The sequence below is a fragment of the Rattus norvegicus genome, chromosome 14 (assembly GCF_036323735.1).
Source record: "Rattus norvegicus strain BN/NHsdMcwi chromosome 14, GRCr8, whole genome shotgun sequence".
Lineage (NCBI taxonomy): Eukaryota > Metazoa > Chordata > Mammalia > Rodentia > Muridae > Rattus > Rattus norvegicus.
The window spans coordinates 35,386,366-35,406,566 of NC_086032.1; the positions used below are offsets into that span (position 1 = coordinate 35,386,366).

A 20,201-nucleotide genomic window follows, 5' to 3' on the forward strand; every position below is an offset into this window, starting at 1 on the left:
AATATTGAAACCTGGATTCTTACAACGTTGTGTTCAAACCTTTTTCTTTAGGTAGTTAGGATTCAGCTGAGGGCTTTTGGGATCCTGAAAATGCACTTGAAAGATTAGCAGAAAGAACAGACTTTGGTTTCATTCAGAAACAATCTCTTAGCATCATGCCAAAAGATAGCAAATTGGTACAGTTTGCAAGGGCAAAGAAGAAGGTATGATTACAGGGTCTGGACTGTTCCTTTCAGAGCAGAGGAAGCATTTTTTTTTTAATGTGCAAAAGATTAAAAAAAGAACTGAGAGGGAAAGCTCAGAACAAGTTCAGCTATTAATAAACAGCCATGCCAGGAGCACAGCCTCGATTGTACCTCACGGTACCCATGAGAGGTGTAACTGTCGCTCCAGACCTGGAAGTGATAGGGAGATCCAGTTTGGTTCCCCAGCATCCACAAGAGGCAAAGGTGTTAGCATGAGGCTGAAACCCCAGTGCTGGGGAGGAGACTGAGAGGAGAGGCAGGAGGATCCCTAGGAGGTCTAGCCATTCTGTGAGTTCCAGGCTCTGGGGCAGACCCTGCCTCAAAAAATAAATTGGAGAGCAACAGAGAAGACACTTGATGTTCACCATTGACTTCTAGCCTACACACACACACACACACACACACACACACACACACACACACACACACACATGCACACACACGCTGCTTACATACAGAGTTTGAAAAATGGGTTTTAGGCTGTTTATGTATATTGGTGTACTGTGTACAGTCTGTGGCACTTTGTAAAAGCCATCTCTATTAGGAACCATATACTTGTGGTCAGAAACCAGACTGATCATTGTAGTTTGATTAGTTCATTTCCTCCTGTTGTGATAAAACACCTCTGACTAAGGCAGCTTGTAGAAGAAAAGGCTTATTTGGGCTTATAGTTCCGAGGGTCTATAATGGTGGGGACAACAGAAAGAAGAGAGAAGCCCACCATTACTGACAGACTTCCTCTAAAAAGGCCAACCCACCTATGCTGACCCAAACAGTGCCACCAAGTTGCAAGCAAGGATCCAAATGCCCGAAACTCTATGGGAGGTCGCCCTCAAACCGCCACAGTAGTATAAGCAGTTAATTTTGGACATGACCTGAAACTCTGGGCTGAAATTAAGGCCACTTTGGCTCGTGGTTTATCTAGTCTCTCTCAGGGCTGCATTTGAACCAGTCTTCTTTGTTTTAGGACATCTTGGCCTTACCCCTTTTCATCAAACTCATCAGGAGATATTAAGTAGAGGAAAATGGACTCTGGAGTCCTTATCCATTGTCGTTGCCCCTCCTTCATTCTTATCAGTATCTAAAAAAAAAGTTATTGCCCCTCAGTTCAGCAATATATATCAACTTCTTTTCCAGATTGTCTCCAAATAACCCTACGTGGCCTTTTGACTTGATTTCTCTCATGACCGTTCTCCGATAGTTTGTTATTTACCTCAGTGTTCAGTCTGTGTATATTTCAGTTTCCCTGAGACTCTTCTCAGGCCGGTCAAAGCCATCTAGGTCACTTTATCTGGGCTTGTTTTGGTTTGTGTTTTGATAAACAGCCTTGTTCATTCTTCAGGTCTGGAGGCTTCATTGACAGGGTTTAGATCTGACTGTGTTCCCGAAGAGGTCTTCCCTCCTCTCCTCTCCATGACTTGTAGAACTCCACTTTTTCCACAAGTAACCCTTTATTGTCTTGTACTTAATTACAACTTACAGTTTCATAGTTTGTGTGTGCAAACCCCCACTTCGTGCTCACAGTGAGGTCTGTCTTCAGCCTGGGCATGCGGATCTGTTTTACAGTAAGTTATCCTTTGCAGTATTTAGACCGTTTATATTTAATGGAATCATTGACATAAGGTTAAGCTGTCTTGTAAAGGATCTGTAACTGATACTCACCGGTAAAGGTAAAATCAGTTTCTCTAAAGGAGCCCACTGGGTATATTAACTACATTTCAGGCAGGGCAGGCCCCATGCCCAGAAATAGTTGGCTAACATAAAACAAATTCTGTGATACAGACCTTGTGTCTCATTTTGTTTCGCTTGGGCATTTTTTCCCCATATTACTTGTTTTACTTGTTTGTTTTGTTTTCTTTTCTCTTTGTGGGGGTTGGGATTTTTTTTTGTTTGTTTGTTTGTTTGTTTGACTTTAGAGACAGAAAAGGAACATAAAGTTGAGTGGGTAGGGAGGTAGGGGTGATGATCTGGGGGGAACTGAGGAAGGGGAAACATGATCAAAATATTTTACATGAAAAATTTTTTTCAGTAAAAAAAAATTAAATCTGTTTAGTTTTTTGTCATGTTACCACCCCCTCCCTTTTTCTTTGTCTCTTGAATTTCTTATCTTCTAATTCTACCACTAGCTCATTTTCTTTTTCTCCTTTTAAAATTCATTGCACTGGAGTTTGCAAACTCAAATCAGACTTGAGTTTGCAACAACAGAATGGTACTTTACCCATGATGAACGGACTGAACTCACATCCATGTCTCTTCTCCTCCCCCTTTGTGCTGGGCTGATGGAGTAAATTCCTTTTCAGTTTTATTTGAAACACTTGTGTGTAGGTATGCATGTCTGTATACAGGCATACCTAGGGTATGTATGTAGGGTGGTCAGAGACGCTAGAGTCCCTGGAGCTGGAGTTACAGATGGTTGAAAGCCACCTTACATGGATGTTGGGGACCAAACTCGGGTCCTCTGGGGTAGCAGCAAGTGCTCTTACCCACTGAGCCATTTCTCCAGCCCCGGGGTAAAATGTTTCATTTCTACCCAGGAACACACTGTGAGTGGCCTTTGCTTTAACTAAATGTTTTGCTTTAATTAACTGATGGTGCATGCTGGGATTGAACCCAGGTAAGCACTCATCCACTCAGCTTCGTGCTCAGCCCGTCAGTTACCTTCGGAAAAATGTTTAAAATAAGAAGCCTTTTCTCTTTGTGCACCCGCACATGGCTTCCGGTACCTTCGGTAGATGGTGTGGGTGCAAGTGTTCAGCTTCCTTATCCGTTCTCTACCTGAAGAGCTCTTTAGTACTTTTTTGCCCTTTTTTTGTGGTACATATTTATTAGTGATAAGTTTCACATTTGGTATGTTTTATTAAAGTTTTTACTTTGCTTTTTCTTTTCTTTACCCAAAGGTATCCCCTACCCAATCCCTGTGGATATAGAGATCCAGATCAGCAGTTTCCTTCTTCTTTCCTCCTTCCTTCCTTCCTTCCACCCATTCTGTAGTAAAGCCATTCCATCTTGGGCCTTGCAGTCTTAGATGGGACACCCTCGTTCATTTTAATCTTTGTTTCTCCCATATGCATTTAATCCTTTTTATAAAACCAGCCTTTACCATTGGGTTCAGTAGTTTCTTTTTGGTCTTGGCATGCACATGTGTTTGTTTTTCCACTTGAGAACTTTGGCTCCATGGGTCTGTAGTCTTACCAATTTTAGAAAACGTTTTGATCATTGTGTCTTCTGGTGATATTTTCTGCTCAGTCCTGCAGTGATGTTGACTCTACTTAAGTTAGAGCCATTGGTGGTTTTCCCCCATTTTGTTCATCCCCCATCATCAAGAGACTGTGTTCTGTTGACTGTGCTTCCCTTTGGAGCAGTGGCTCTCAACCTTCCCAAGGCTGCCACCCTTTAGTACAGTGCCTCATGTTGTGGTAAACCCCTAACTATAAAATGATTTCATTGTTGCTTCATAACTGCAACTTAGCAATTGTTATGGATCATAATATAAGTATCTGATACCCCCAAAGGGGTCATGACCCCCCAGGTTGAGAACCATTGCTTTGGCATGTTTATGCCTCCGTTTGTCCAGGTTTACTGATCCTTCCTCCCTGCATTGTCTGTAATCGGCTATAGATCTAGCCCAGGGGATTTATTATTCTAGACCCAGTTGTTCTCCTTCGTCTATGATTGCACTTTCTGCACTTCCTGTGGTCTGAAAATATTAAATGGAAAATTATAAAAGTTAACAGCTTACATTCGCATGCCGTTCTGAGTAGCACTGTGAAACCTTGATCTGCCCTGCTTCATCCTGCTTGGCACATGAGTCAGGACTTTGTCAGCATGTCCATGCTCTCCAACTGTTGGTAGGCAGTTAGAAGCTAGCCTGTTATCAGAGGGAGCACTCTGCCACCATAGTCCTGGGGTCTGGATAAGGCGCACGTGAGAAGCCGGTGCCATGCAGCAATGTCCCTGCCCCTTATGTCACACTGCTTGTGGCAGCATCACTACAAGTCACCCCAAGGAGGGTGTCCAGAGTATTTTAAAAAGTGAGCAATGGAAAGAGACCATATTCATATAACTTTTGTTATACATTTGTTTTATCTGTTCTGTTGTTAATCTTGTGCTTGGTTTAAAAATTAGAGGTTATTCTAAGTATTTTCGTATAGGGACAAAAATGGAATATACGTGACTAGTGGTTTGAATGAGAATGACCTCTGGAGATCCATAGGGAGTGGCACATTAGGAGGCGTGGCCTTGTTGGAGGAAGTGTGTCACTGGGAGGCGGGCTTTGAGGTTTCAGAAGCTCAAGCCAGGCCCAGCATCATTCTCTTCCTGTTGCCTGTGGATCAGGATGTGGAACTCTCTGCTCCTTCTTTAGCACCATGTCTGCCTGCATGCCACCATGCTTCCCTCGTGATGATAATTGACCAAACCTCTGAACCGTAAGCCTACCCCAATTAATGCTTTCTTTTATAAGAGTTGATGTGGTCATGGTGTCCCTTCACAGCAGTAGAAACGCAAACTAAGACTAGGACTTTATGCTACCTGCCGTTTTTAGGTGTCCACTCTGGGTCATAGAATATCTATCCTGTGAATAAGGAAGGGACTACTAGGTAGGATTTTTCTGTCTCTCAAAGTTCTATTTGAAGCTTTTTTATCTTTTTTTTCTCTTCATTTTTTTCCCATTTTTTCTGTATCATTGAATCTAGCCTTTTAAATAATCAATAAAATCCACCATCTCTGTTGTTTCCAGATTTTATAGCTGTTTTCCTACTTTTGACACATCTAATAGTCCTTAATTAGTTGTTGGATATGCAGATGTGACATTGTTACACACTGAATTTTTGTTACATGTTTAGAAAGAACTGGATATGGGGATGTGACATTGTTGCACATTGTATTTTGTTACATGTTTAAAAAGAATGGATAACTTTCTGGCAGGTCAGCATGACCCTCTGATGCTTGTTTCAGAAGATTGTTTCGAGGCCTTTGTAACTACTCAGGAAGGTTGAGAGTAATCCTTAGCAGGTTGCTGGACATAGCCTTCCTTCAGTAGTCAGAGACCAGGCTTGGCTAATCAGTGGAGATGTCTGTGGTTTGTAGGTTTTCAAAGGGATCCAGTCTCTGCACTGCAGCCCTGAAACTTCCTCCAAGCAGAAAGTTGAGACAATTCTTGTGTTTCTTCTCATTTGTTTTCGCATTTCTCAGTGGCTTTAGTTCTCCCACTGTTAATAAACCAGTATCTGATTACCTCAGCCACAGACTTTGTAATAGTGTTAAGAGTCAGGTATAGAAGAGAAGTCAGATTCATGTCCCATGAAGCAGAAGTCAGGAATGAGTTCACGTAAACTTTATATACTTCATATGAGGATTCTGTTAAACTTTATTTTTGGATACTTTCAGATTCATAGTAAAATTGCAACACCTGCATAACAGTGAAGTTTCTGCTGTTGTTACTACTTTACATCATTACGGTCATTTATTCACAACTAATGAGCCAATAGTGTTGCTGCATTGCTGGCCAGCATTCTGCTCAGCTGTCATTTCCTCTTTCGATCTGTTCAATATCTCGGATACCACTGTACATTTGTCTTCTATGCCTCTTTAGGCTCTTTAGAGTTCAAAAATATTTTTTTTCTTCTGTTACTGGGGTTGAGCCCCAGACTCTGTCACTAAACTACATTTCCCGGTTGCTGTTAGTTTTAATGGTGTTGATAATATTAATATTAATTGGATGTTTTATAGGACACACACACCCCTTTATGATTAAGCTGGGCTTTTGATTATGGGGATAAAGGATATGGGTAAAGAAAGGGTCTTTTTTGTCATGTTCTACTAAGTATTAGTGATCACTAATAAAACCCTTGATCACGACTGGGTTTAGCACTCTGGAGACAGAGGCAGGTGGATTTCCTGAGTTCATGGCCAGCCTTGTCTGCAGAACAAGTTCCAGGACAGTCAGGGCTACACAGAGAAATCCTATATTCAAGCAAACCAACAAATCAGCCAACCAAACAAAAACCCTTGATCTGCCTGAGGGGGGTACCTTCCAGGTTTCTCCTTGATAAAGTCATCCTTTCCCTGGTCATTTTTTGTCTCACAGTAAGTGAGCTGAAACACTCCAGGTGAAGTGATACTGGTTCAGGAAGCTCATCAGATACTCACTGCCCAGGGTTTGCCTAGGCTGACCATGTAGGCATCCCATAGACCCAAACCCTAGAGTCCAAGAAGGAAAGCAGGTGTTTTACGGGAACCATATTACGTATATGATTTAGGTACAGTGAGCCACTTGCAGTGGTTCAGGAATAGTGGGGCACTCTGAGAACCTAAGGTCTCAGATGTCATTCAGAGGCCAGGCAGCCACTCAGAGGGGAGCAGTCATGCCTCCTCCTTTCTGCACAGTGGAAGATTTTCCTCTTCCTCCTATTTATTTGTTCAGCCGTTTATTTATATCAGTGCCTTACTCATTTTGCGCTGCTATAATTAAACAGAAATGAAGGTTTATTTGTTGACTCTGAGGGCTAGGAAGTTCAAGACCAGAGGCTGCATGTGGTGTGATCCTTTTTGCTGGTGGAGACACCCTGCAGAGTCCCAGAAGGTATAGGGCAGAGTTCAGAATCTTAGTTCAAGCCCCTCCCCCCTTGAGCTGATGCAGCCTCAGCCTTAGAACCCACTCACACAGCCTTCTTTAAGCTTACTTACCTCCCAAAGATCCTACCTCCAAATACCATAGTCCATTAAGTTTCTACCCTCCTAATACATTGCAACAGGGATTAAATTTTAACATGAGTTTGGGTGAGGTCAGTCAGCCCATAGCAGTTTATATTGATTTATACAAAGTTATTTTATACCTTGGGTTATATTCTCAAACTCTGTCTGAACCGTTGGGTCCGGACAGCTCAAGTCAGCCCCTCTCTCCTTTGCTGAACGTAAGTCACTGTGCTTGGTTTCCATTCTCTTTCCTGATAGTCCAGGACGGTTCAGGATTTTCTTATGTTCCTGCCCCAGTCTGAAACCTAACCATTTATTCAAAGACCCCGTTTCTTTTGCTTGGTAGTATGATGCTTTAAGACGTCAAACATCCATTTGTATAAAAGTTGGGAAATTCAAAAAGAACGAAAGAGATATAGGTTAGGAGTGAGTACATCAAGAACTCATTCGAGCTAGTGATATGGGTGGATTCCATTCACATTTGGTTAGTTAATGAGGCTCAAAGCAAAACGGGAGGCTATGTTTGGAGCATTTTCCCCTGTTGCATTTCATGACTGGTAATTATGTAATAGGCCAGAGAGCATCATTCCTCTGAAGCCTTTCAACCTCTTTTCTAAGCCCAGCAAAGACAAGAGTGTTCTGAAGAGGCAGGGATCTGTGGGAGAGAAGAGGGAGGCTCTAGGAGCGGAAGGACATGGGATATTTTCGGGAGAAAAGCACACATTCTTTTCCCTCTTTTCCATGTGTGCTAATTTGGGAGACCAGTGTTAAGGGTTTTTGAGATGTTGATGAAGCTCTTACTATGAGGACTGATCCACGAACTTTGGATCCTATCCTGAAATGAGCCTAGCCAATTGAATTCTCTCAGAACTTCGAGTCGGAGTGGGGAGTGTGATATTTTAAGTTAGTTCCAACTTCACTGAGTGTCAGGGAACACTGTGTTCAGGTCCCTCCCTCCTAGATGGCAGTGTTCTCTAAGCTTTCCTGAGGGTTTTACGGATGTTTCATTGCATGGGGGCTACCTTCTACTGAGAACTAAAGCAAAGCCTTTTGAAAGGGCACCGATTAGTGGGGATTCAAAGCAAGGGGAGACCTGCCCTCCAACACGCAGAAGAAGTGCCCATCATCTGTGCCCAATGTTTACTACAGTATCTAGCTTTAGTGGGAGGACATCAGCAAAAGGTGATGGTTTTATTAAACAGCCTAGGAGACTTTCATACAGTATGTTTCTGTCATTTCCCACACCTCCCCCATCTTCCTCCCCACTGTCTCCCCACTCTGTGCCCCCTTTCTGTTTGTCCCCTTTTTATTGACAGTCCACTGAATTCAGTTTGAGCTGCCCATTTATTTACTTGCTGGCTTGGGGCCACCTACTAGAGAGTGTGGTGAGCCTACCAGAGGCCACACCCTTAAGGAAAACTGACTCCTTTCCAGGAGTCATCAACTGCCCACAGCTGCTCAGTTGGGGGTGAGGGCTTGTGAGCCCCTCCCTGCTCAATGCTGAATGTTGACTGGCTTGGTCTTCCTTAGGTCTTTTATACTGAGCCAGAGCTGTTGTAAGACCACGTCCAGAAGATGGTTTGGTTCTGATCCTCCTTGACATCCAGCTCTTGGGGTCTTCCCACCCCATCTTCCATGATGGTCCCTGAGCCTTGTGGGAGAGGTGTGATATAGATGTGGGAACTTAACTGACACTTTTATGAGAGTTGTACTAATTATATAGAGATATGGAATTTAGAGGGCAGGCTGATAATATGTCTACTTAGCAGAGTAATAGTAGATTTTTCACTGGGGTCTAAACTTCTCAACTATGGGTTCTTGGCCAGCTTCGCCGTCCCTGTGGAGCAGGCCTTAAATCCAATTACAAGGTAGTTGGGACTGCTCCATAATATTTATGCCACAGTTGCCCCCGGGGGCATGTCCAGTCAGACCAGTCCTTATTAGAGTTCCTGGGACTCAAGCTGGGTAAGCTGTTGATGACTTTTCCTCCCAGCTGCACCTCCCAGTGTTATGAAAGCTAGCCTAGCCAGCAAGGAGGAAGTTCACTGATCAGGGCTTAGTTGCTTTCTCCATGTCCTGTGACCAAAATGTGTGACATCTTCAGCAATAGGGTCTTAAGACAAATGGGACTAGCCCATGTGGAAACTATGAGTCTCTTACATTCTAAGACATCATTTCCAAAGCCTGAACCATTGTAGTCTGAAGTGTGAGGAGGAATAGAGCTGAGTAAGTACCCTGAGTTAGACCTGTCTGCTTTACCAAGGCTAGACCATCTAGAGGCAGTCTCTGTAACTGTCTTTATGGCAACGATATGAAAATACACAGGGGTGTGTATATAAGTTGGAGGGTTCTGAATTTATAAAGTATGAAATGGAAAACTGGCATCTCTGGTGATCTGACAAACTTAACAATGGGCTTTATAAAGACGATGTCCTGCTTGATGTAATTAGCAATATAACAAGAGAGAACTCCCTTGAAGGACAATGGCAATATTATTGGTGCAATTTAAAAAGAGCGTTAGTCACTGAGAGATTGAGAAAAAAATGGAGCACAGCGAGAGGCTCTTCTATGGTCTTCTAAAAGGATTGCTGGGTGTGTATGTGGCCCACACCCCCACCGCCACCTCCACCCCTAGCTAAAAGTTTGGTGGTTTGGATAATAAAAGCATCAGAAGATGTAGAAAGGAAATACTCCATTAAGTGTTGCTATGGTGTTTGTGATCAGGAATTGAAAGAATAACAGAGTTTATTGTTTTCTTTATACTTTGGAGTAAGGTTCAAATAGAATAGGTTCTGCCCATATGTTAGATTGGTCTATACATAAATGGAATATGCCATATTCACTTGCACTGTATTTACAGTGAGCTGCTTATATAAATGGGGTGTGTGTATGTGTCTGTGTGTTTTTGTGTGTGTGTGTGTGTGTGTGTGTGTGTGTGTGTGCGTGTCTGTGTGCATGTGCGCGTGTGTGCATGCCCCACACCCACACCCACCTGTGCTCCCATACTGTTTAGGTAAAATAGAAACTTTAGATTCTGGCTTACTCTTTTATATCTATATAGACTTTTTTTTTTTTCTCATTCAAGACAAGAGTTTCACTGTGTAGCCCTGGGTGTCCTGGAACTCACTGTGTAGACCAAGCTGGTCAGAAACTCAGAGATCTGCCTGCCTCTGGCTCCTGAGTGCTGGGACTAAAGGTGTGTGCTGTCACTGGCCACACTACTATATGGCTCTGTAGACAACGTTTAAGAAGAAAAAAAAGCTTCCATTTTTAGAGTCATGAGAAAAATCACCTATTATTTACCTCTTTCTCCCCAAAGTCACCAAACCGATTTTCTGTATGACACTGTATAGTTATGAGGGTTTACTGGGGGGTGAATCTCACTCTATGGGATGTTGTAGTCAAACACTAGCAGGTTGCTTTTAAATCGTGGGTGAGCTCAGCCCAACAGGGATAGCAAGAACATGGTAGAGCATCTAGATGCTATGTACTAACTTGTCAGTTCTGAGCCGTGGTATTTCATGGTGTCCTTTGTTTGGGTTTAAGTCACCTTTTCCCACTGAATCTGTGAGCAGGTCTGCTGGAGTTACTTTGGGAAACACTACAATTAAAAACAAAATGTGAACCTGCTTTTGTAAAGCTTGTAGTCTTTTGCAGTGTGGATGTTCATTGTTGATGTACACAGGTGAGGAACGGTAGAAGGTTGGCCTTTGGGATTCTGGGATGGCGTTTGTTCTAACACCTGGAGCCTTGGCTCTTCTTTGAATGAGGAGAAACCCTATCTATGAAATGCTTTTGTTTCCTTTTTTTAAAACACGGGAGCAAATGACAGTGATGTAGACTTGGAGTTTGGTGTTGGTCAGCCTTAGCATCTCAGCATGGAGTCAGGGCTCAGAGTTGGCATGGCATGTAGAGTTAGGGTTCCGTGTTGGTCAGCCCGTGTCCTGGTGTAGAGTTAGGGTTCCGTGTTGGTCAGCCCGTGTCCTGGTGTAGAGTTAGGGTTCCGTGTTGGTCAGCCCGTGTCCTGGTGTGGAGTTAGGGTTCCGTGTTGGTCAGCCCGTGTCCTGGTGTGGAGTTAGGGTTCCGTGTTGGTCAGCCCGTGTCCTGGTGTAGAGTTAGGGTTCCGTGTTGGTCAGCCCGTGTCCTGGTGTGGAGTTAGGGTTCCGTGTTGGTCAGCCCGTGTCCTGGTGTGGAGTTAGGGTTCTGTGTTGGTCAGCCCGTGTCCTGGTGTAGAGTTAGGGTTCCGTGTTGGTCAGCCCGTGTCCTGGTGTGGAGTTAGGGTTCCGTGTTGGTCAGCCCGTGTCCTGGTGTGGAGTGGGGTTCCGTGTTGGTCAGCCCGTGTCCTGGTGTAGAGTTACGGTTCCGTGTTGGTCAGCCCGTGTCCTGGTGTAGAGTTAGGATTCCGTGTTGGTCAGCCCGTGTCCTGGTGTAGAGTTAGGGTTCCGTGTTGGTCAGCCCGTGTCCTGGTGTAGAGTTAGGGTTCCGTGTTGGTCAGCCCGTGTCCTGGTGTGGAGTTAGGGTTCCGTGTTGGTCAGCCCGTGTCCTGGTGTGGAGTTAGGGTTCCGTGTTGGTCAGCCCGTGTCCTGGTGTAGAGTTAGGGTTCCGTGTTGGTCAGCCCATGTCCTGGTGTAGAGTTAGGGTTCCGTGTTGGTCAGCCCGTGTCCTGGTGTGGAGTTAGGGTTCCGTGTTGGTCAGCCCGTGTCCTGGTGTAGAGTTAGGGTTCCGTGTTGGTCAGCCCGTGTCCTGGTGTAGAGTTAGGGTTCCGTGTTGGTCAGCCCGTGTCCTGGTGTAGAGTTAGGGTTCCGTGTTGGTCAGCCCGTGTCTTGGTGTGGAGTTAGGGTTCCGTGTTGGTCAGCCCGTGTCCTGGTGTGGAGTTAGGGTTCCGTGTTGGTCAGCCCGTGTCCTGGTGTAGAGTTAGGGTTCCGTGTTGGTCAGCCCGTGTCCTGGTGTGGAGTTAGGGTTCCGTGTTGGTCAGCCCGTGTCCTGGTGTAGAGTTAGGGTTCCGTGTTGGTCAGCCCGTGTCCTGGTGTAGAGTTAGGGTTCCGTGTTGGTCAGCCCGTGTCCTGGTGTAGAGTTAGGGTTCCGTGTTGGTCAGCCCGTGTCCTGGTGTGGAGTTAGGGTTCCGTGTTGGTCAGCCCGTGTCCTGGTGTGGAGTTAGGGTTCCGTGTTGGTCAGCCCGTGTCCTGGTGTGGAGTTAGGGTTCCGTGTTGGTCAGCCCGTGTCCTGGTGTGGAGTTAGGGTTCCGTGTTGGTCAGCCCGTGTCCTGGTGTAGAGTTAGGGTTCCGTGTTGGTCAGCCCGTGTCCTGGTGTGGAGTTAGGGTTCCGTGTTGGTCAGCCCGTGTCCTGGTGTGGAGTTAGGGTTCCGTGTTGGTCAGCCCGTGTCCTGGTGTGGAGTGGGGTTCCGTGTTGGTCAGCCTGTGTCCTGGTGTAGAGTTAGGGTTCTGTGTTGGTCAGCCCGTGTCCTGGTGTGGAGTGGGGTTCCGTGTTGGTCAGCCCGTGTCCTGGTGTAGAGTTAGGGTTCCGTGTTGGTCAGCCCGTGTCCTGGTGTGGAGTTAGGGTTCCGTGTTGGTCAGCCCGTGTCCTGGTGTAGAGTTAGGGTTCCGTGTTGGTCAGCCTGTGTCCTGGTGTAGAGTTAGGGTTCCGTGTTGGTCAGCCCGTGTCCTGGTGTGGAGTGGGGTTCCGTGTTGGTCAGCCCGTGTCCTGGTGTAGAGTTAGGGTTCCGTGTTGGTCAGCCCGTGTCCTGGTGTAGAGTTAGGGTTCCGTGTTGGTCAGCCCGTGTCCTGGTGTGGAGTTAGGGTTCCGTGTTGGTCAGCCCGTGTCCTGGTGTGGAGTTAGGGTTCCGTGTTGGTCAGCCCGTGTCCTGGTGTAGAGTTAGGGTTCCGTGTTGGTCAGCCCGTGTCCTGGTGTAGAGTTAGGGTTCCGTGTTGGTCAGCCCGTGTCCTGGTGTGGAGTTAGGGTTCTGTGTTGGTCAGCCCGTGTCCTGGTGTAGAGTTAGGGTTCCGTGTTGGTCAGCCCGTGTCCTGGTGTGGAGTTAGGGTTCCGTGTTGGTCAGCCCGTGTCCTGGTGTGGAGTGGGGTTCCGTGTTGGTCAGCCCATGTCCTGGTGTAGAGTTAGGGTTCCGTGTTGGTCAGCCCGTGTCCTGGTGTGGAGTTAGGGTTCCGTGTTGGTCAGCCCGTGTCCTGGTGTAGAGTTAGGGTTCCGTGTTGGTCAGCCCGTGTCCTGGTGTAGAGTTAGGGTTCTGTGTTGGTCAGCCCGTGTCCTGGTGTAGAGTTAGGGTTCCGTGTTGGTCAGCCCGTGTCCTGGTGTGGAGTTAGGGTTCCGTGTTGGTCAGCCCGTGTCCTGGTGTGGAGTGGGGTTCCGTGTTGGTCAGCCCGTGTCCTGGTGTGGAGTTAGGGTTCCGTGTTGGTCAGCCCGTGTCCTGGTGTAGAGTTAGGGTTCCGTGTTGGTCAGCCCGTGTCCTGGTGTAGAGTTAGGGTTCTGTGTTGGTCAGCCCGTGTCCTGGTGTAGAGTTAGGGTTCCGTGTTGGTCAGCCCGTGTCCTGGTGTAGAGTTAGGGTTCCGTGTTGGTCAGCCCGTGTCCTGGTGTAGAGTTAGGGTTCCGTGTTGGTCAGCCCGTGTCCTGGTGTGGAGTTAGGGTTCCGTGTTGGTCAGCCCGTGTCCTGGTGTGGAGTTAGGGTTCCGTGTTGGTCAGCCCATGTCCTGGTGTAGAGTTAGGGTTCCGTGTTGGTCAGCCCGTGTCCTGGTGTGGAGTTAGGGTTCTGTGTTGGTCAGCCCGTGTCCTGGTGTGGAGTTAGGGTTCCGTGTTGGTCAGCCCGTGTCCTGGTGTGGAGTTAGGGTTCCGTGTTGGTCAGCCCGTGTCCTGGTGTGGAGTGGGGTTCCGTGTTGGTCAGCCCGTGTCCTGGTGTAGAGTTAGGGTTCCGTGTTGGTCAGCCCGTGTCCTGGTGTAGAGTTAGGGTTCTGTGTTGGTCAGCCCGTGTCCTGGTGTGGAGTTAGGGTTCTGTGTTGGTCAGCCCGTGTCCTGGTGTAGAGTTAGGGTTCCGTGTTGGTCAGCCCGTGTCCTGGTGTGGAGTTAGGGTTCTGTGTTGGTCAGCCCGTGTCCTGGTGTAGAGTTAGGGTTCTGTGTTGGTCAGCCCGTGTCCTGGTGTAGAGTTAGGGTTCCGTGTTGGTCAGCCCGTGTCCTGGTGTAGAGTTAGGGTTCCGTGTTGGTCAGCCCGTGTCCTGGTGTAGAGTTAGGGTTCCGTGTTGGTCAGCCCGTGTCCTGGTGTAGAGTTAGGGTTCCGTGTTGGTCAGCCGTTGCGCCCTTAGTTTGAATGCTCTTGTTAGATCTTTTTAGGAATTGGAATGGTCCAGACTTGTATCAGATTTCTTGAACTACTCTAGAAACAAGAAACCAAACCAAACACCTACAGCTTCAGACATTTGCCGCCTATACTCTTCTCACTGAATATGTCTTAATAAGTGCGGTTATCCTCTTGTCCACAGTGGATGGTGTTCATGCATGGAAAGATGTTATTTTAGCTTCTAATACAGTGCCTAGCAATCTGAGCGAGTGAATTTATTCAGCTGTGACTTTGATAATCGTGCTTATTCTCTTCGGTACTTAAAGAATGCAATAATGCAGATGGCTCGCTGCAAATGTATTTCTGCATATGAGGAGGGACCCCTGAACACATGCCCATTGAACTCTAAAGATGCACGCAGAAAGCGAAGTGAGGTGAGAACGGTTTTCTTCGGTTATTGACATAAAAGAATATTTGTTTTTAGTTGTGCAATGCCTCTGTTGTGTTGGAAGTTCAGCACCGACAGCATGTTTCTGTCTTAGGACCTCTTCCATAGAATGAAGTTGTCCAGATGTATTGACCAGTGGATATTTTGGCTGTTCACTGACATTTTGACTGCCAGGCTTTCATGGGAATTAGATGTGCCATCTTAAGAACTGAAAACACTGCTTTAAAACAGCCTTCTTACCGAGGTTTATCTCGGTAGCATAAGTCGCATGCTATCAGGGAACAACTTTGTCCTGAGCTGAGCAGTTTCAGAGGCCATTTCAGAGGAGGTTCAGCCGGTGTTCATGACATCATCTCTCATTCCATTAGGCAGCAGTGGGGTCAGCGGGCCTGCGGACTTGGTCTCATCATAAGCATGCTGTGCAAGCCACAGCCAGGTGTGGATCAGGGTGGAGAGATGCCCTGCTCAGATCTCCTAGGAAACTGCTACCGACTTTCCCCTGCTTTGAAGAAGACACCAGCTATTGAAGGAAGACTTTTAAAGATCATATGCTAGATTCTAACTCCTTTTTTAAAGAACGACGTCCCTAAGGCCCTTCGCCTGTGAGGAAAGTTGGCATCACAGGACAGAGCAGCAGTAGCCTATGTTTGTTTACTGGCAGCACAGAGGCGAGGAACACTCCTCACCCCGGCAATCTGAATGCAAACGGGGCAAGTTTTGTTGGCCACATGCAGGTCTGCATAAAGAGAGGTGAGGGTGTCCTTCAGGGCACTCGTAATAAACTTGTGAGCTTTAATTCAGCTGGGTACCTCATCTGCATTGAGCAGCGCTTCCCCTATAGTTGTGCGTCACCGCGAGACTGCACAGTAATGAAGCCAAGGCACTGTGGGCCAGAGCTCTGCCGACTGGAGAGGCAAGGGGACCAGGGCTGGGAGCCAGACACACAGAACTGCTGTTGCTGCTGCTGCTGCTGCTGCTGCTGCGGCCACCACCGCTACCACTGCTGCCACCGCTGCCACTGCTCCTGCAGCTAGCCAAGACACAATGTTGAGTCTACAGGATTCTGTGTTTTTTGAAATTAGCATAAAGTCCTTGTTAAAGTCTTGGAGCAGCAGCTGTGAGTATAGATGCCTGCCTTGGGGGTGGGGGTATGCTGAGTTGTGAATATTCTTGCCATTCCTTGCATGCCTTCTCTCCAGACTCATCCAGATCAAATCAGAGCCTTGAAAATACCCTGGAGAGCGTGCTCTCCAATGGCTCTCAGTCTGACGAACGTCTCTGAGGTGCACATGTGAGGCAGTTGTAATTCAGGTAGTTCCATGCTTTTCTTTTTCTTTGCCAGCCCCGAGTTTGCTGTTAATTGTGCTATTCCGGCAAACTTTCTCAGAATCAATCAAACATGGGGGAAAGATGACAAGTCAGCTGGGATTTCTGCAGGGCTGTGGATTCCAGTACCGTTCCACAGCACTGCCCGTATGTGTAGCAACCCCCGCTGCCTTCAGGCACCGGGCAGGTTCACAGAGTGACAGTAACTTTCCCCTGCTGTTACTGAAGTTGCAATGGGCGATAAGTTCTATGTACTTGGTTTTTATTAGGTGAGAGCATTCAGGATGATCTGTTTCCAACTCACTTAAGTCGGGAAAGCAAGTGCCACTGAGCTATGACCCTCTCTCCCTGAGACCCTCCCTCGAATAAGGACTTAGCAGAAATACTGATTTCATTTAGTCTGCTTCAGTGGGTTACTTTGGCTCTGAAAAAACTCTCAGCGCACTCATGATAAGATTTATCACCTCTGACTCTTCTCTGCCAAAATATTCATCACCATCAATTTAGGAGATCAAACCGATGAATTAAGTGAGCTCTAGTCCTGTTATTGGGATTGTTTATGCAAAGAAAATTGAAGCCTAGAAAAATCGTGACTCTCCCAAGGTCATGTGGCAGCCAGGAGCTGGGGGTATAGATCCGGTTGATCTTGCTCCCAACTGTGCCTCCAGTGCCCGAGCAGCCTAATGAATCAAACATGAGAGATTAAATTTAAAAAGTCTTTCCTGCTCAGCTCTTTATGAAAATACTTAATGGAGTTTTGTTTCATAAGCAAATGCTATGCAGGTCCAAATGCTGACACGGAGGGAAACTCACTGGAGACGATCTGAAGGGGTCTGTGCGTGCCCGCTGCACTGCCTCCCTGTCTGCACCTCACTGTTTTCTGATCTTTTAAGTAGTTTTTCCTGAGCAGGTACTGCCTGGCCAGAAGGTAGAAAATGGTTAGTTTTAGGAAAGTTTTTAAGAGAGTAAGAGAGTAAAATATTGGGAGACTCATGATGGTTAATTGAGTACTTTTAGTAGTTAAAAGAAAGCTAGTCATGTAGAGTACAGTTTTGCAGAGATAAATCAGACCAGAGTTAGTAATCTTTCTGAACCCCCATCATTTACACGTCTACATGGTGAGGCTGGAACGAAGCTATAATCAACCCACTGGGAGAACAGTCTACTGTGTCACAGCAGCTGTGGCAGAAAAACCCCGTGTACTCATTTGTGATCATGTAAATATTTCTGCATGTTGTTGCCTGGACCCTGTAGCTAGTCACAGCCAAACTGTAGTCCCTGAATCTGAGCGGGAACTCAAAGCAGATGTTTGCAAAGCTTCTGGTTTTAGCCGTGCTGGTAGGAGAGTGACTCAGTCTGTGGGTAACCCATTGCCCTTGGGCGCACGTAGTGCTTATCTCTTGAAGATGTTTTCAGAGTCACAAAGCAATATGTTAATATTGAAAGTAAATTGCTAGTGTCAGTGTTTTAGTAAGGCTCCAGCCATGTCTGTCTTTGGCCTGGGAATCAGGAGGGTGTTTTGAAATCACCGGCATTCAGTGAGTGTTAGTGCAGAGAGGGAATGAAGACACTGAGAGTTGGGAGGGCAGTAGCTGGCTGTCTCTTTCTAGGCATGCTCAATACACCAGCACTTTTGAACCAGCCAGCATGGTTGAGTGTATGCTGTAGGCTACTGACGGAGCTGGGAGATGGATCTTAGCTCTCTGCTTGCATCACCAGGGGGAGAAGCATAACGTGAACTTTACAGTGAGGGTTAGCTGAGAGGTGCTGTGCATGACCTTGTGACTACCAGGTGATGGAGCAGGGGTGAAAGAAGTGGGGTTAACAGGGTGATAGGGGAGATGTGGAGGGAGGGGGCTTGTCTGTGCTTGGTTTGGAGTGCTAGAATATTCCCTTGGCTCCTAGACAGTGCTGGCATCCAGGACTCTGTGAGCCAGGGGTTAGCTAGTAAGCCCCATACTCCACCCCTGAGTTTCCTTACCTCCGGACTGTTGGCATGGCCACGGTCTTAACTCAGCGCCCCCTCCGGAGCTGGGGCGGGGAGGGGGATGGTTTCCATCGTGGCCTTCATAGCCTCTTGTACCTGTTTGTCAGTTCCATTTGCTGCTGGAGGTTCTTCTTAGACAGTCTTCCCTTGGTTACCTTCCATTCCATACTGCAGCCTTGCTGTTCCCCGTGGAATAAAGTTTTCCTCAGTTAGCCTCTGTTCATTTCATCTGCCTCTTGGCCTTCCTGCCCTGCTCCGTGAGCGTGCTGTTTCTTCACCCTGCCCCCCCCCCCAACTCTGCTTCACACACACCCCATCCTGCCTGCTTTGCGTGGGACACTTAATCTCCACAGCCATCCTTGGACTCCGTCAGTGCTGCATCTGCTCTAAGCCTCCCGTGAGTGCCGCTGGCCATGTCATTCCCTCCTGCCCTCCTCACGGTGCAGATCAGTTGTCTCTTCACTTTTCTTTGCACACTTGATGCTTGCTTGTACTCTGGGAAATGTCTAGGCACGTAACATAGCAGGTAAAAATGCAGCCGTTTCTCTCAAAATGAATTAACAATAGCACAGAAGATAGGAAGCTAAATATATGGCCCGTCTTTCTGATTATTAATATTACATACTCTGGGTCCATGCACATATGAGCCAAGCTGAATGGATCCAGTAAAACACACACACACTCACACTCACACACATACTCACACACACTCACATACATACTCACACACAGACACACACACAAACACACAGATACACACACTTGCACACACACACACGCATGCACGCATGCACGCACGCACGCACGCACGCACGCACACATGCACCACTCTAATAACTGAAAAGGTAATGAATTTGGCATGGGGCCATAGAAGAGCTGGAGGGTAGAGGTGAGGTAGGTGTAGTACTCAGGTAGAAAGTTCTTGAAAAATAAAATTAGAAGAAAAAGAGTAAATGAAAACAACTTAAAAGTTTAAAAAAAAAATGATGCTAACATTTCCCCTCAGGGAACAGGCCCTAAAGCAAATTTGTATAAAATTGTACCATAGTGATTCTTTTTTTTTTTTTTTTAAGATTTGTTTATTTACTTTATGTATGTGAATACACTGCAGCTGTCTTCAGACACACCAGAAGAGGGCATTGGATTCCATTACAGATGGTTGTGAACCACCATGTGGTTGCTGGGAATTGAACTCAGGACCTCACGAAGAGCAGTCAGTGCTCTTAACCACTGAGCCACCTCTCCAGCCCCATACCATAGTGATTCTTAAAAAGTAACAACCCATTGCATTCCACTTACTGAATTTCTTGGGTAGAACAGAGAAAACTTGATTGTGGAATAGTTTTTATTAAAAAACAACGGAAATAAAAAAAACTCATTAAATGTGTATTTCAACCCTCCCACCCCCCCAAGAATAAAAGAAAAAGAAAAAATCTAGTTTTCCTGACTCACTGAACCTAACCCACAGTGCCTGTCTCTGACAGCACTGCTCCTGTTTACACGGTGCGCCTGCGTGGCCTGTATCGGGCTGCTGCTTTGGATTCCAAGCGCAGAGGCCCTCCTAGGGACTGCTTAGCTGGCAGAATGTCCGTGCATGAAGTTTGACGAGTGGAGCCTTTGTCTTTTAGTAACAATGAAGCGACCTCCCTGTGGCCTAAATTCAGTGTTCTGTCCCTGTGCCAAAACTTTCAGGCATCACTCCTTTAACCTGAGTCAGGGACATTCTGTGACGCCAGCTGCACATCGAGAATGGCATCCTTTAAAAGATCAGCAGAGTCCCCCCCAGATTGATAAGGCCAAGCAAGCTTCCGCCTATTCCATAATTACCCATGGTGTTGGTCAAGGTGGTGAGTGTGTGGACAGTCCCTCTTGTGAACATATTTTTAGAATCACCTCTTCTTATGTAAGTTTACATAGCAGCTTGTATTTTAAAGGATTCAGTTTTTTTTTTTATCACAGACATCACAGACGGTAGAATAGATAAATTGACCCAGTTTAACCATCTTGTAAATTAGAATATGAATTAGATGTATTGTGTTACCAGACTAAATTTGCATAGATTGCTTGGATTTGCACAATGGAATAAGTCTTGATAGCCTTTAGTACTCAGAAATGTTTTTCCTGAATTGCAGATAGAGCTCCCCTCCTCCCAGTTATACTTTTTTATCTAAATTTGTTAAAACCATAATGTTCTTGGTTGAAGTAAAATTTTGCATGTAT

General features: G+C 46.3%; 1 protein-coding gene across 17 annotated transcripts in view; it reads left to right on the top strand.

Moving 5' to 3' along the window:
- Nucleotides 1–20,201, top strand: part of Fryl (FRY like transcription coactivator) — a 237,975-nt gene that overhangs the window by 79,141 nt on the left and 138,633 nt on the right. For 6 of the 17 annotated variants that reach the window (XM_039092707.2, XM_039092710.2, XM_063273421.1 and 3 more), the window contains exon 1: nt 14,173–15,785. The exons of 5 other annotated variants lie outside the window; for them this stretch is intronic. In XM_039092707.2, coding sequence (XP_038948635.1) covers nt 15,713–15,785 — 73 coding nt within the window. In that variant the 5' untranslated portion in view covers nt 14,173–15,712. Of the gene's footprint in view, nt 1–14,170; nt 15,786–20,201 lie in introns of those variants that run through there. 6 more of the 17 variants (XM_063273420.1, XM_063273427.1, XM_063273432.1 and 3 more) reach the window with 3 other exon arrangements.